A 17,454-nucleotide genomic window follows, 5' to 3' on the forward strand; every position below is an offset into this window, starting at 1 on the left:
GAGGACAAATAACGGCATACCTTGAAGATATGTGCTTTGAGGATGTGGTGACCCAGCTCGATGGTCTGCTGCCTGTTCAGCTTGTTCTCCTGGCGAGAGAACCAGAAGGCCAGCAGGGTGTGCCCACTCCTGCAGCGAGGAAAAAACACAAAGACTCTGAGCGTTCAGCCTGAGTCATCGGGTCGTTACACTGCCTTATCCGCACAGTCGGTGGAATCGGCTTTAATTATAATACAGGAAATTAAATGTTCTTTCTCGGCTAGATAAACACAACGCACCTGCGATAAACAGAGAGATTCAGATTTAATTATGCTCCGCTTCCGTCATAGCTGAGGCACATTCCAGCATGTAGCAGATCATTACGGCAGAACATACAATCACAAAAACATTCATATTTTTACAATAGTTTTGCTTTTTGACAAGAAGCCAATCAGTTTTTGAAAAACTATTATATATTGCTACACAAGTTTGAAAAGCTTACTATCTTAAAATAAATAAACAAATAAATACAAATTGTCAAAACTACACCATTTATCAGAACCAAAACTCGAAAAACTGAAAAATATTATTGGATTTTCAACTGTCTGACAGTTCTTGGGCTAATCATATATCATCTGTCTAATCATTGAGTCTGAAAATGTTTGCCAAATCCAAGCTTAACCCTCCTGTTGTCCTCGTTTACAGGCACCAAAAAATATTGTTTCCTTGTCTGGAAAAAAATTCAAAAATTCAGCAAAAAAATTCCCCACATTTCTGAAAATTTGCAAAACCTTCAGGAAGAAAATTCCAGTAATTCCTTATAAGTTTCCCTGAAATGTTTTGTTTTAAAAAAATCCCTCAAATTTGGCAAGAAAATTGTTTTAAATATTTTCAAAAAATGAGTAAAAATATCTAGTGATTCCATATATATCAGTAAAACTTGTATTATTTTCTTTAAGAACATTCACATAAAAATCAATTTTTTATGTGAATGTTCTTAAAAAACATTTTTAACGTTTCTTTTTTCCCACCAAAAAATGTTCAAAGATTTCCCAAAAATGTGGAAAATGTGGACATCAGAAGTTTCACTGCGAGAATATTTTTTTTCCCCCCACATTTTCAAACTTTAAAATGGGTCAATTTTGACCTGCAGGACACGAGGGTTAACATCAAAATCGCTTTATTTTCTAACATATCTAATCAAAAAAATAAATAAATAAATAAATAAAAAAATACACTGTAAGATGCTCACTGAATTATTTTGAAATTCAAAATTCCAACCCCAGAGTGTTGGAAGACATAAAATGTTTTTACTTTTGTGACATTTTTCAAAATTTTAATTTTCATGGTGAAATTCAAGGTCAGAGAAGTTACCATATATGGTTCCTGCCTGTTAGTGGTAAAAAACATTGCAATAAATGTATATATCATCACTTAGCACAACTACTCAACCGTAAAATGTGTGAGTTTCGTCAGCTAACCACGGCTAGTTTTGACGTTTCCACCACAAATATGGAAGAGGACTGAGCCGCAAGTCTGTCTTTCTCCAACTTCAGAGCAAAGAGAAAGTTTGATATGTTCCAGGACTCTGCTGATTGGTCAAATGCCACGACGTCTTGTGCTGTAACGTAGAGTGATCTTATCTGATTGGCTGGGTGGAAACCACATGCTTCTCCACCTCACTGAGAGGCAGGAGCAACAGCGTATTTAACGTGTGCGGAAGTTACCAAATATGATCAGTTGTCTGATGAAGGGCTACACAGATTCAGCAAGAAAACTAAAAATCTTTTGCTTTTTGTTGCAATTAAAAACCACGACTAACTCATCTGTAACATACGGTCATGGGACAAAAATTCTGGGACTTTTCAGCTTAACTGCAGTCTGTGTTTACATAGAGCAGATAGAAGTGGGGAAACTAATTAAAAATAGAAGTAGTAAAATATCTATACCATGTAGTTGCCAGTACTTTTGTTTCCAGTATCGGTAACACCTGTGAGAAACTTAGAATCAAAGAGAATCAACTTGATTTTATACTTTATGGCATTATATTTGTGTCATATTGTTTATTTTTGACTTCTCTCTACTCCTAGCCATGGTTTTGGTGTTTATATATAGAGGTGCAGGAGTTTATATTACAGTGAAAAATTAACGGAAGCAGCAACAGAGAAAAAGGTGGTACGTCTTGGGTGTTAACTCCTAATCACCCTTTCTTCTACGGTTCCATGCCAACATAGACCTATAATCTAACAGCCTCGTCTCTTATTCCATCTAACTCCCAGTTATCTCTTCGTCCTGCCTGTGCTCACCTCGGATCGCAGAGGAACTTTGTCTTTTCTCCTTCTTCTCTCCAAATAAGCCACTCCCTGAAGGACGGATGAACAAACATCCTGGTTCCATCCCTTCTCTTCACCAGGAAGACCGACAGGTTATCTACACGTTGCTGGAAGTCCTCCCAGTCCAGAGTACCCTGAAACCACAGACGACGATGTCAATGTTAGCGAGGACACAAATACTGTCTGCAAAAGCTGTGAGAGAACATGATATCCAGAAGATCGAGATATCAGCCATGTTTCTTAGCAGGGAAGTGACATTTACAAACACTGCACTTTTCACCTCAGCACAAATTAAGTATGAAACACATTGATTTTCTATTAGAATATTACAAAATATTACAAAAATGAGACACAAAGTGACAAAAGCAACAAACAAAATGACCAAAAAATGAGAAACGACAGAAACAAAACAAAAAAAAGACCAAAAAATTTGACAAAAAAGTTACAAAGCGACAAAAAACGATGAAAACGACACAAGCGAGAAAAAAACACAAAATGACAAAAACAACACACAAAAACAATGAATAAAGTAAAACACAGAATGACAAAAATAAGAAAAAACATGAACGATTTATACAAACTGTTGGACTCAATTACTCATAGTAAGAAGATGATCAAAAAACACGTTAAACTTTTGATAATCAGTAATGGAGTAAAATCACAGATTAGCAGGAGTTTACTTTCTAAAGTAACTAAACCTTCACATAAAACCTCTTTCATTCATATTAGCATCTTGGTATTTAAATTTGTTCTTTGGACAGTAGCTAGCTTCAATACTGACTGAATCACAATCAGTTTTATGTCACATTAATTGCATTGAAGTGTTTGAGATATTAACCCTCGTGTCGTCCTGCGGGGCAAATTGACCCGATTTAAAGTTTGAAAATGTGGGGAAAAAAAATATTTTCACAGTGAAACTTCTGATGTCCACATTTTCAACATTTTTAGGAAATCTTTGAACATTTTTTGGTGGAAAAAAAAGAAATGTTAAAAATATTTCTGAAGAACATTCACAAAAAAATCAACCAAACTCCAGTGAATTTGTCAATGTTCTTAAAGAAAATATTAGAAGTTGTACTGATATATATGGAATCACTTTAGATATTTTTAGGATTTTTTGGAAGATTTTTACTCATTTTTTGAAAATATTTACAAGAATTTTCTTGCCAAATTTGGGTGATTTTTTTAAAATAAAACTTTTAAGGAATTATTGGAATTTTCTTCCTGAAGGTTTTGCAAATTTTCAGAAATGTGGGGAATTTTTTTGTTGAATTTTTGGATTTTTTTTCAGATGAGGAAACAATATTTTTTGGTGCCGTTAATGAAGACAACAGGAGGGTTAAAAGGTCTCAGGTGTTGTATATTTCTGGATGAGTACCTGCAGCGATCCGGCGTTGATGGCCTGATATATCTGCTCGTCGGTCAGCGGATGCAGCGAGGCCACGGCCACGTTTAGCAGAGGAAGCGCCCGTTCGAACGACGACTGCGTGGGGAAGCGCATGTTGCACTGCAGCAGGTAAACCTCGGCCAGGTTGACTGGGACCACCTGAGGAAGGAAGGAGGGAAGGAATGTGACTTCCTTTGGATCGGCTCCACGCAGCATGAATACTGCAATGTGTTTGTACAGCGCGTCTTCAGCTATTCCACGTGGCGTCCCTCAGAGAGGAGAATGTGAATTTATCGGTTGTCATTTTTTATGGAGTCTGGAAGCACGTCTGAATACATGAAACTAAATGAACCTGGGGGTGTGAGATAAAATGCTTCATTATGATATGCACACTGAAACATTCCAGCTGCATAATTTAGTAAAAAGCTGCTGGATACTGAGTGGAAACCAAGATTTTATGAAACTACTTTTACACAAAGCTTGTCACAGTGCAAGTAAATAAAAACACCCCTCCAGCACTGCCTTTAGAAACTACGTGCACCAAGTTATTCGTTTAAGATCAGGAGCTTTTACATCACCATTAAATGTACGACAAATTTATTTACATGACAATTACACCTGCTTTTAGCATTTCATGTTTGCAGTACTTCCACGGACAAAAAGCCTACAGAAGTACATTACTCTGATAGGAAAATCTGACGTTGAGGAGTTTGATTTGTGACACAAATTGCTGCAATTAGGCGTTGAGGGTTTTAAAGTGCTTTAATTGCCTCCCTGACATGTGTGTCAAAGCCTCAAATGGTTGGTTTTTACATTTTATTTCCCTTCAGATCTTTTCCTCACATTATGCTCCATTCAAGAGGTAAATCCCTAACTTTTAAAACCTCTGATTTAGATATATCGGCGTAAATCGACCCCTGGACAACCCGTACAAATGAAGCAGGAACCACGCACCTTATAGCTGGAGCTTTTGAGAACTAGGTAGCCCTTTTCAATGAGGTCAAAGGTGAGTTTGAGGTACAGGTAGGATCCCTGGCTCAGGGCCTTGAGGTGGGCGCTGAGCTTGCCGAAGGTGGTGTTGTCCATCTTGCCGTTGAGCGAGATGTTGTTCTGGATCTCTGGGCTGCTGTGGATGCGGTGCAGGATGTAGCCCTGCAGGTCCTGGTCGATGGCGTCGTTCTCCTCCAGGCTGTCCAGAGAGATCCGGTGAAACGGCAGAGCGTTGGTGATCTCCTGAAGAGTCAGAAGGAATCCAGTCAGGAAACAGTTTATGAAGATATTGGTGCACAAACACCTGAAGATTATTAACCAAAAGATCAAAAACCTGAATATCCACGAACCAGCACTGAGAAAACCTGGACATTAACCCACCGAAAAAGACAAAAATTCAATCAAAACCAGGATACTAATGCAGCAAAATGCCAAAATACAGAGTAATTATTTCCTAAATGTCAAGAACCAGCATATTAATGCAACCAAACATCAAAAACTGGATAATAATACACCAGAACTTGAAAAACCTTGAAATTAACTCAACAAAACATCAAAAATCTGAATACTAATGCACCAAATTGTCAAAGAACAGGATTGTAATGCAGCAAAGTGTCAAAACTACAATATCAACACATCCAAACATAAAGAATCCGGATATTATTGCATCAAAACATTAAAACAGGATATTAATGCAGCAAGCCTTTAAAACCTGGACATTTATGCACCAAAATGTCAGAATCCAGTATATTAATGCAGCAAAAGGTCAAAAACACAGATATTAATGCAGCAAAATGTCAAAAACCTAGGTATTAATGCACCAAAGCATCTTAAACCTGGATAACAACGCAGCAAAACATCATAAACCAAGATATTAAGGCAGAAAAATGTCAAAAACCTGGATATTAATGCACTGAAAATGTCAAAAACATGGATAGTAACACACCAAAACTATAGAAATCTGGATATTTAAGCAGCAATACATCAAAAACCTGGATATTTTAGCAGCAGAACATAAAGAAAAAATGGATATTAACACACTAAAACCCCAGATATTAAGGCTCCAAAAGCAGAGACACCGAAAATATAATAAAGAACGCTCTCATGTCTGGTCTACTTCTTCATAATGAATGAAAACTGAAGGGAGTGGAGACAAAGATAGCAGAGACAGGATTTAACAAAAACTCCTTCTAGTACTAAAACACTTAGACTCATGTTCTGCATAATATGCACAGACAAAAAAATGAAAAGGTCAGAGACAAAGAGAGTAGAGTAGTATTCCAGACAAATTCAATATTTCAGTCAGTGGCCTCCAGTTGATGCAAAAATAACTAGCAGAAAATGATGTAAAACCCTCCGGCTGGTGGTACTAGCGGCACAATAAAGTCCTTTCAGCCTGGATTTAAAAATACAACCAAGTGAAGGATGAAAAGTGAAACAGCCGGAGAAGAAGTCTAAATAGTGGAATCTACACTGTAAAAAATCTAAATCTTACTAAGTCTATTTGTCTTATTTTTAGTCAAAATGTCTCATCCCACTTGATTTAAGATAAATTCACTCAACAAGAGACATTTCAGCAGATGGAGGGACTTGTTTTAAGACAATGCATCTTAAATATCTGGTTAAGTCAAACAATCTTGAAATTATCTTGTTTTGAGTTGAATTTTACAAGAAAACTCAAAATAAGTTTAACCCTCGTGTCGTCCTGTGGGTCATTATTGACCCATTTTAAAGTTTGAAGATGTGGAAAAAAAATATATTTTCAAAGTGAAACTTCTGATGTCCACATTTTCAACATTTTTGGGAAATCTTTGAACATTTTTTGGTGGGAAAAAAATAAATGTTAAAAATGTTTCTTAAGAACATTCACATAAAAATCAACCAAAATCCAGCGAATTTCACTAGATTTTGGTTGATTTTTATGTGAATGTTCTTCAAGAAAATATTAGAAGTTTTACTGATATATATGGAATCACTTTAGATATTTTTAAGATTTTTTTTTTGAAGATTTTCACTCATTTTTCAAAAAACATTTACAATAATTTTCTTGCCTAATTAAAAAATAAAACTTTTAAGTTAAACTTCTAGGAATTATTGGAGTTTTCATCCTGAAGGTTTTGCAAATTTTCAGAAATTTGGGAAATTTTTTTTTCAGATTTTTGGGATTTTTTTCAGACAAGGAAACAATATTTTTTGGTGTCCATAAATGAAGACAGCAGGAGGGTTTAATACATCTCAAATTAGGAGGTTACATGAAAGCAAAAATCTGTTTTTGAGTGACAAACTACTATTTTTTTTTTAGCATATCTGGCTTATTTTAAGACACCTAAGCTTGACAATCCTGGTAAAATAGAGCTTAAAATAAGTTTTCCCAGCTAATTTTAAGATCTCAATATTCTAAATATCATATCTTATTTCAAGAAATCTGACGAAGACATTTTTCACTTGTTCTATTGGCAGATTTTTTTCACTTATTTCAAGGTAAAAGTTCCTTTAAATAAGTTTCTTTTTCTTGTTTTGAGAGGGGCATTTTTTCCAGTGAATCCAGAACCACCACTACACCTGAGGAGCTCGTTGAGGAAACTTCTTTACCTGCAGCGTGGTTCTGACTGTGACCACCAGCTTCAGCCAGGGAGGGAACTTGTTGATGGTTTTGGTGAGGAAGGACACGATGGTGTCTCCGTAGTCCGGCTTGTGGAACTCTGCTTCATTGAGGCCATCGATGAGGATGATGAGGTCCTCCTCGGAGTTGATCTTCCTCTCTGAAAAACAGCAAACATGAGGACAGATGCAGTTAACCAATGTTGAAAATCTTTAACAGCAGCCTGAGCCACAGATTCCAAAATAAATTCATACGTTAATCATCACAGATTTAGTTTTTCATGACTATTTATAATCAAACCCCAGGATAACATACATGAAGATCAGGCTTGGCTTTAATAAAATAAGCGGTTTAAGACGGATTCATCCCTGTGAGGCGACTAATTGTGAACCAACCAAGGTCTCGAGTCAAAGAATAAATAAGACAAATTCGTCTGAAGAGGTATCGATTATAAAAATCACTCCGTTTGACTTTAATCACCATGAAGATATTCACACCAACGCAGCAAATGAATGAAGGTTATCCAATAAAACTAGAGGCAGAGAAACCTTGAAGACGGTTAATATGGAAAGAAAGGGAAAATAAACAAACAAACTCAGGATATTCCTCTAATTTCTGATTTTCTTGCTAGGTTATGTTGAATATTTTTACCTCTTTGGTCCTAAACCGGTTGCTTAAATTTAATGAGCGAAGAAGTTTAGGGGAGAAAAGGTCGAATGTTGAACTATTTGTATATGTGACAAGAAACTCCAATCCGGTCCCCTTTGTAAAATGTAAAAACACAGAGAAGACATTAACTGCAAATTATAAATTAGTAAAACTATAAATTATAAATAATTTCTAGACTATGACAAGTTGTTTTGATCTTAAAGTAAAATACTAGATTGCTCATTGTTCTTTGGTTGTTTGTGTCATTTTTTGGAATATTGTGTCTTGTTTTTGTTGTTTTTTTAATCTTTTTTTTCTGACTTTTGTCGTTTTGTTTCTCAATTTTGTCATTTTGTGTTTCCTTTTTGTCTTGCTTGTGTTTTTTGTCTTATTTTTGTCATTTTGTGTGTTTTTAGTCTCACTTGTCTATTTTTTGGTTGTTTTATTCCACGCTTTTGTCATTTTTTTGTCTCATTTGTGTCATTTTTTGTCTTGTTTGTGTCTGTCCATTTTTTGTCGATTTGCAACTTTCTAAATTTTTGTCTCTTTTTTGTTTTGTTTCGTGTCATTTGTCTCATTTTTTGTCATTTTGTTTCTCATTTTTGTCGTTTTATGTCTCATTTTTGTAATAGTTTGTCTTGTTTTTGTTGTTTTTAAGAAATAAAATACTACATCATTCAGTTCCAGATACATTTCAATTTGTTGAATTTAGTGATTAAATGTTGTGTTCCTTTGTAGACACTCTGTGATCTGGAAGTTGTAATGTGGAAATGATAAACTGAGACATAATGTTGCTGAAATGGAATTTATTTTTCTTAACAAATTTCAGGTTGTTCATAAGGTTTTGTAAAAAGACAGTTCATTGAATGTGGATATTTTCAGAATATACTTTTTTGCACTAAAACAAAGGAAACATTTGGAGTTGTGGTTATTTATAGGTGATTATTCTGTGATTTTACTGGTCACTGGAGATCAAATTGGGCTGAATGTGGAACCTGAACTATGATGAGTTTGACACCCCTGATCTATGGCATAACTTTGTCGTGCAAAACAAAAACATCTTCACTTCTAGCTACGGTTGTGCTGTTTCTACAGAGGTGCAGGAAACTCCCAGACGGCTCAGCTACTACCTTTGTAAAGTGCATCCAGGGGCTCGAGGACTCCCCTCCTGAAGGAAGCCAGGGGGTCCTGGACGCAGGATCTCAGGCTCAGGATGCTCTGCAGGTGTGGCTCCCTCAGCAGCTGCTCCCTGTAGGCCACCAGGTGTGGCGAGCGGCACAACAGCGCCGCCACGTTGTGCACAAACTCCGGCACCAGGCAGGTGTAGGCGTTATCTGCCTGGCAGTAGTGGTACGCCACCACCTGGGGGCGACAGAGAGTTGGGAGAAGACTGGGTCACTTTGAGGAGCGGTGGACACTTCTACCGGCCCTCTGCACTGCAAAAATTCAAAATCCTACGAGGTATATTTGTCTTATTTTTAGTCAAAATGTCTCATTCCACTCAATTTAAGATAAATTCACTTAACTAGAGACATTTCAGCAGATGGAGGGACTTGTTTTAAGACAATGCATCTTAAATATCTTGTTAAACCATCTTGAAATGATCTTGTTTTGAGTTGAATTTTACAAGAAAACTCAAAATAAGTTTAACCCTCGTGTCGTCCTGTGGGTCAAAATTGACCCGTTTCAAAGTTTGAAAATGTGGAAAAAAAAAAATATTTCCAGAGTGCAACTTCTGATGTCCACATTTTCAACATTTTTGGGAAATCTTTGAACATTTTTTAGTGGAAAAAAGAAATGTTAAAAATGTTTCTTAAGAACATTCACAAAAAAATCAACCAAAATCCAGCGAAATTCACTGGATTTTGGTTGATTTTTATGTGAATGTTCTTCAAGAAAATATTAGAAGTTTTACTGATATATATGGAGTCAGTTTAGATATTTTTAGGGTTTTTTGGAAGATTTTTACTCATTTTTTGAAAATATTTACAAGAACCTGAGGCAAGGTTCAATCCTGGTAAAATAGAGCTTAAAATAAGTTTTACCAGCAAATTTTAAGATCTCAATATTTTAAATATCACATCTTACTTCAAGAAATCTTACCAAGCCATTTTTCACTTGTTCTGTTGGCAGATTTTTTCACTTATTTCAAGGTAAAAGTTCCTTGAAATAAGTTTTTTTTCTTGTTTTGAGAGGGGCACTTTTTCCAGTGTGTGGTGCTGCTCCTAACCTTGACCAAGCCTGAGAACTGATTAAACATCAGCGTCAGGGAGCATCAGGGGTATAGGCGACACACTTTTTTAGAAATAACACTTTTTCAATGCTCTGTCGGCGCAGAGCCTGTTTTCCCGGCGCCTACTAAAGCTACAACTCATCTGGGATTGAGTCAACTTCATGGTGGATGATTGCAGTATAATGAAACATAATACTTGTCGTTTCGCTGTACTGTTTAAGCCATTAATAATTCATCGCTTCCGGCTGCCAGGAGAGCTCGATTCGGAGTTAGCTCATGCATGTGTGAGATGACTGTGGCACGAAGGAGTCAAGTGTTAAACCGTCATATTTCACAGCTACGTACTTGCAACATGATCAGATGAATGATTAAACGGAATGAATGAATGAATAAACGAAAGAAAAGTCTCTGCATGGGCGAGCAGCGACACAGAAAGCAGCGGAGGGCAGGATAGTCGACTAAATGCAGCAGCAGGTGTGACAGAGAGAGGGAGACGAAGAGATCACAAAGAGTTTGAATTTTCAGAGGCGATCAGAGGCCAGCGAGGAAAAAAAAAGCGAAAAAAAAGACTAATCAAAATGGAATGCTAATTTTTGGTCACTACGGAATAAAAGGGCTTTAAAACAAAAGGGGTGAAAAAGGGAGTGAGCTCAATTATTAATGCACAGAGTTTAACAAGATCTAATAGCCTGGCTGGGAAATGGCTTTCTGCAGGTATAAATATTTCATAAGGCTCCCTGGCAAAGTTGTTTTTTCTTTTTTAAACACATCTGCATAATGCATCAGGCTGGGACTGGGGATGCAGATGGCTAAGCAGCAGGGGAGGGGGACCGAGGTGCAACCGGGAAGAAGTGCAGGAGAAAAAAAATAATTAAAAAGAAAGACACATTCACAGAGATTTACATTGCAGGCAGGTAAGAAGAAAAACTAAGCAGTCATACGTTTAAAAAGCAGAGGGCTGCGCAGACTTTTGAATGTTTTAAAAAGATAAAACTTATCTCCACCTGTGTTAAATGCTGCCACCTCAGGACAAAGCCCCGTGTGAGAGCTCGCAGTGAAGCTTTTCTTCCAAAAAGCCTGAAGGTGGATCATTTCCGACTGAACTTGTTTTCCTGAAATGCCTTTCAAAAAGAGTGCGTCTTTGGCTAGCCTATCACCTATACTGCCGTTAATTGAAAAATTAAGACATAAAAAGAAGCCGTTTAAAATTATCTTGCAGTTGTTTTCGATTACAGATGGACTGAGAATTTGAAAAAAACACAAACACAATTTACGACTGTACTAAAATGACCACTTTAGCAACTCAACAATAGTTTATTTTAACCCTTGTGTCGTCCTGCGGGTCAAAATTGACCCGTTTTAAAGTTTGAAAATGTGGGGAAAAAAAATATTTTCACAGTGAAACTTCTGATGTCCACATTTTCAACATTTTTGGGAAATCTCTGAACATTTTCTGGTGGAAAAAAGAAATGTTAAAAATGTTTCTTAAGAACATTCAGACAAAAATTCAACAAAATCCAACAAAATTCGCTGGATTTTGGTTGATTTTTATGTGAATGTTGTTAAAGAAAATATTAGAAGTTTTACTGATATATATGGAATCACTTTAGATATTTTTAGGATTTATTTGGAAGATTTTTACTCATTTTTTGAAAATATTTACAATAATTTTCTTGCCAAATTTGGGGGATTTAAAAAAAAAAAAAAAAAACTTTTAAGGGAAATTTTTATGGAATTATAGTAATTTTCATCCTGAAGGTTTTGCAAATTTTCAGAAATGTAGGTTTTTTTTGGCAGATTTTTTGGATTTTATTCAGACAAGGAAAGAATATTTTTTGGTGCCCATAAATGAGGACAACAGGAGGGTTAATACATCTCAAATTAGGAGGTTACATGAAAGTGAAAATCTATTTTTGAGTGAAAAATTGCCTCTTCTTTTTTTTTAATAGCATATCTGGCGTTTTCTAAGACACCTAAGCTTGACAATCCTGGTAAAATATAGCTTAAAATAAGTTTTCCCAGCTAAGTTTAAGATCTCAATATTCTACATATCATATCTTATTTCAAGAAATCTGATCAAACACTTGTTCTATTGGCAGATTTTTTCACTTATTTCAAGGTAAAAGTTCCTTGAAATACGTTTTTTTTTCTTGTTTTGAGGGGGTCATTTTTTTTTTCCAGTGTGCTACCTGAGATGCCAGCCTCCTCATGGCTTCCTCCTGACGTCGCCTCATCTCGGGGGTCCCGGGACAGCTGCCTCCTCCCAGGGTGCCGTGTGTGGGCTGGGGCTGGGTGAGAGGAAGCCCCTCTCCATCTGGACACAAGACAGAAACACTCAGCAGCAGCTCCAGCACACACTCGTGAAATCCTTCAACACCATTACCCTCAAAACAAAGACTGTACTGAAGCTTGGAGATCGTGTTTTAGCTCGTTTACGTTTCGGCGAGGCTTGAGGGCTGTCGGAGGCGATCTGTCTCATCCGGGTGCCGTGGCAGCTCAGCGCCACCAGGCGGGAGATGATGGCCGTCTTGCCGAAGCCGATGTTGCCGACGACCACGACGCCCTGGTTGGTGCCGGAGTTGGGGCTGTTGAGGTGGGCGTCGATCTCCTGGAAGAGCCACTCGCGGCCCGTGAAGACAGAGTCCATGGTGATGCTGGGCACCTCAAACAGCAGAGGCTTGAGGGCGATGTCTTGAGGCCGATAGGGTGCAAAACGCACTAATATAGGCAAAAAATGAGAGAATTTGTTAGCGGTGTTGCACTTATAAGTCACATTTATATGCTTGCATTCATTTTTTTTTTTTTACAGTAGCAGTCTTCCCTTACGATAGATGGTTAGATACAATAAGTAAAAAGCCTCAATAAGAGTGTGTATGTAGATACAGGTGCATATTCACAGCATACAAACAATATTTTTGCTTTAAAATAAGGGACATTGGTCAGTTAGCGGCCTTCAATTTGACACTGCACCATTATTTTGCAGTAAATACATCACAGATTCGATGTTTGCACAGTTATTTGTGTCATGATGTTGATTTTAAGGCTACAAGTCAACATTTCTAACTTGAATAAAGTTAGAAATGTGTCTTTAATTAGGCACTGCAGCACTATATGACAGTAAGTGCATTACTGATGTGATGTTTTGCAGCTACTTGCGTATTTTTGTTGATTTTAAGGCTAAAATTGAAATTTTCGAACTCAAATAAAGCATAAATAATAATAAATGGAACTTTTTTGAAAGCGCACATCATGAGATTACATGTACATGCATAAAATAAAGCTGAAGCTGGAGTAAAATATCTGTTGTAACATTAAAAACAAGACAATTAAGCTCAAACAGTTCAAATGAGATGACCAGTTTTACAGTCTAGACGTTTATTATTATCATATTCTTTGAAATTTTCCCTACTTTGATTACTGTCCAATGTTTTACCACCAAACAATCAAACTAGGTGTGCTTTAAGTTCATCCTGTTGTTAAAGAGATTCTTCAAAAAGTCAAGGGAGTGACTATGTTTAACAGCCACTGCTGGCTGTTGGTTTTACTCACTAGGGGGAGTCATTAACCTGAAGTCCTCCAGAGGTTGGGCATCTTTTCAGCACAACATATGGACCATTAAAGACTAATGAGGCTAAAATGAATCTGGTATGAACTTCTGAAGCCGTGTGATAAAAATCAATGTAAAATTCAGTCTGCTGCTTCTGGGTGTCGTCTCCTGGGCCTCATCTTTTTGAACTGATTTGAGCTCTGAGAATGAAAAAAACACACGCTCTCCTCTGCCGGGTGTGTCGTCTCTTTAAATGTTCTACCAGCATCTGGCAATTATGCCTGGTTTGAAATGTGTGAGTGAATAATCCAAACACTTCTTTTGCTGGCGAGACCGCTTTACCCTCCTGTTGTCCTCATTTTACAGGCACCAAAAAATATTGTTTCCTTGTCTGAAAAAAATCCAAAAGTTCAGCAAAAAAATTCCACAAATTGCTGAAAATGTGCAAAACCTTCAGGAAGAAAATTCCAATGATTCTTTAAAAGTTTCCCTTAAAAGTTTTATTTTAAAAAATCCCCCAAATTTAGCAAGAAAATTCTTGTAAATATTTTCAAAAAATGAGTAAAAATCTTCCAAATAAATCCTAAAAATATCTAAAGTGATTCCATATATATCAGTAAAACTTCTAATATTTTCTTTCAGAACAGTCACATAAAAATCAACCAAAATCCAGCAAAAATTTGCTGGATTTTGGTTGATTTTTTTGTGAATGTTCTTAAGAAACATTTTTAACATTTCTTTTTTCCACCAGAAAATGTTCAAAGATTTCCCAAAAATGTTGATGTGGACATCAGAAGTTTCACTGTGAAAATACTTTTTTCCCCAACATTTTCAAACTTTAAAATGGGTCAATTTTGACCCGCAGGACGACATGAGGGTTAACTAACGACATGTAAAGCGAGCGAGGCGACTGTGAGCAGAAAACATGCCGCCTGATGCTACAAATGAAAGTTAAAGCAACTTACGTGACTGGGATTGCCAGGCATGGGTGTTATTTGCAGAAGCTGAGAGACGAAAGGCAAGCAAAAGACAGAGAGAGAGAGAGAGGAAGGAAGAAAGAGAGTGATGAGTGAGGAAAAGGCAGTGAGGACGGGAATGGAAACTGGCAGCAGCGTGCCAGAGCGCAGGGCAAGGTGCAGCTTTGAAAAACAAAAAAACAACATCAACAACAGCTTCTGCACATCATGATGTCAGAAATAAGGGGGAACCACCAGACCAGGGTCGATTACTAATTGAAATCCTTTGAATTACATTGAGCGGATTTCTCGGCGTGTCTGGAGGGGAAGTCGGGGAAAGGTTTGCACTTTTGGGAGAATCTAATTGGCTCCAATGTGCTGGGCAAGATCAATCAATCCACATAAAAGTAACTGAATCCAGCTCTGGTAGTAATTCAACCTCAGCTCCACACTCTATTGTACATGTGAACTAATAGCAACGCTGTAAAACCTCAGCACAGGAGAGTGAAACTCATCTTAGTTCAGGTTCCACATTCAGCCCAGTTTGATCTCCAGTGATCCGGACCAGTAAATCCACAACATAATAACATTTAAGGAATGATCTTTTTACAAAACATCATGAACAACCTGAAATTTCTGAAGAATAATAAGTTCAATTTCAGCAACATTCAGCCTCAGTTTATCATTTCCACATTAACACTTCCAGATCACAGTGTCTACAAAGGAACACAACATTTAGTCATCTGGAACTGAACCATAGAGGATTTTAGTATCAAAATGACAAAAGTCAGATAAAAAAAAGACAAAAAATAACAAAACAAGACAAAATATAAAAAAAAGACAAATGACACAAAACAAAACAGAAAAAAATTACACAAAAAAGATAGTGACAAAAAAATGGACAAACGACAAAAACAAGATAGAAAAATGTCACAAATGAGACCAAAAATGACAAAAGCAAGAAACAAAATGACAAAAAACAGACAAACAAGTGAGACAAAAAAACAAAAAACGACACAAATGATACAGAAAACAAGGAACAACACAAAATGATAAAAATGACACAAAAAACACAAGTGAGACAAAAAGGAAACACAAAACAACAAAAACGAGAAACAAAACGACAAAAACATGAGAAACGAGAAAAGTCAGACACAAAAAGACAAAAAGCAAGAAAAAGAAGACAAAATATTACAAAAATGAGACACAAAATGACAAAAGAACAATCTAGTACTTTACTTTATGATCCAAACAACTTGTCATGGTCTAGAAATGATTTTAAATTTATAGTTTTACTAATTTACAATCTGCAGTTAATGTCTTCTCTGTAATTTTTATACTCTGAGGGCTGGATTGGACCCTCTGGAGGCGCTTTTGGCCCATGGGCCTCATGTTGGACACCCCTGCATTAGCACAAGAAAAGAAACCCACATTTTTAGAAAGAACACACAATAAAATCAGATCTTTGAGGTGAGTTTTGATCAGAATCCTGCAGTGTGCGGTGAGAAACAGCGGCTGGACAGATGATAGAAGGTGCTGTGGTTCATTTCACAGTCTGTAGCATGCTATGAGTCAGAGCTGGACTGCAGGAAATATGTACTATACATTAGACTGACGGGTAAGACGGTGAGAGTGTGCAGGATTTCTCTGTGTTGGCATAAATTTCTCCGCCGTGTGCAGGTGAAATAAATCAGGAGAGTGAGAGTTGCATTAGAGCTGTATGTTATTGCAAATGACTCCGGTGTGCTGATTAAGAGCACGGCTACATAACATAACGAGCTGATATTGCTCTTAATGTAGTCTTGTGTAGCGCGCCAAAGTGCTGCTGCAAGCATGACTCTTTTCCAGGAATGCTAATTATAATCGCCCAATGAGGAGAAATGAATCGTGCCGAGAATATTCGGACTCATACGATCAGCAGAAAGTACAAACAGATACGACTGGAAGTGGGTGAAAAAAGCTGCGTTTACACTGGCCAGAGCTGCATTTTCACAGGCTGCAGGCCGTGTAATAAAAGATGCCTCATCCATAGTCCCCGGTCTGATTATTGTAGTGCAGGGGAGTCAAACTCATTCTAGTTCAGGTTCCACATTCAGCCCAATTTGATCTCAAGTGGACCGGACCAGTAAAATCACAGCACAATAACCTGTAAATAACAATAACTCCAAATTTTTCATTTGTTTTAGTGCAAAAAGTAAAATTTGAAAATATTCCCATTTAATAAATTATCTTTTTATTAAACATTATGAACAAACTGAAATTTCTTCGTAAAAATAAGTGAAATTTCAGCACCATTCAGCCTCAGTTTATCATTTCCACATTATAACTTCCAGATCACAGAGTGTCTACAAAGGAACACAACATTTAATCACAGCTATCTGGAACTGAACCATAGAGGATTTTACTCAATGATCAAAATGACCAAAGCCTGACCAAAAAAGACAAAAAACACAAAAACAGGACAAAATATTACAAAAATGAGACAAATGACATAAAACAAAACAAAAAGAGACAAAATATTTGACAAAAAAGTTACAAAGCCACAAAGAAATGGACAAACACCAAAAACGAGACAAAAAAATTACTCAAAACGACAAAAAAAATAAAGCAAAACAGAAAATGACAAAAACAGTAAAAAACACAAGCAAGACAAACAGGAAACAAAACGACAAAAACAGGAGACAAAAGCCAGACAAAAAACCCCAAGAAAAACAAGACAAAATATTACAGAAATGAGACACAAAATGACAAAAGAACAATGAGCAATCTAGTATTTTAC

The 17,454-nt window shown here is 36.8% G+C and overlaps 1 protein-coding gene across 11 annotated transcripts in view; it reads right to left on the bottom strand.

Moving 5' to 3' along the window:
* Positions 1-17,454, bottom strand: part of tanc2b (tetratricopeptide repeat, ankyrin repeat and coiled-coil containing 2b) — a 236,267-nt gene that overhangs the window by 21,129 nt on the left and 197,684 nt on the right. For 8 of the 11 annotated variants that reach the window (XM_055004166.1, XM_055004170.1, XM_055004167.1 and 5 more), the window contains 9 exons: positions 14,685-14,723; positions 12,609-12,890; positions 12,362-12,486; positions 9,070-9,301; positions 7,282-7,451; positions 4,654-4,932; positions 3,691-3,858; positions 2,286-2,446; positions 21-129 (listed from right to left, as the gene is read on the bottom strand). In XM_055004166.1, coding sequence (XP_054860141.1) covers positions 21-129; positions 2,286-2,446; positions 3,691-3,858; positions 4,654-4,932; positions 7,282-7,451; positions 9,070-9,301; positions 12,362-12,486; positions 12,609-12,890; positions 14,685-14,723 — 1,565 coding nt within the window. The remainder of the gene's footprint in view (positions 1-20; positions 130-2,285; positions 2,447-3,690; positions 3,859-4,653; positions 4,933-7,281; positions 7,452-9,069; positions 9,302-12,361; positions 12,487-12,608; positions 12,891-14,684; positions 14,724-17,454) is intronic. The other 3 variants (XM_055004171.1, XM_055004169.1, XM_055004168.1) reach the window with 1 other exon arrangement.

This window comes from Amphiprion ocellaris, chromosome 18 (genome assembly GCF_022539595.1).
Source record: "Amphiprion ocellaris isolate individual 3 ecotype Okinawa chromosome 18, ASM2253959v1, whole genome shotgun sequence".
NCBI lineage: Eukaryota > Metazoa > Chordata > Actinopteri > Pomacentridae > Amphiprion > Amphiprion ocellaris.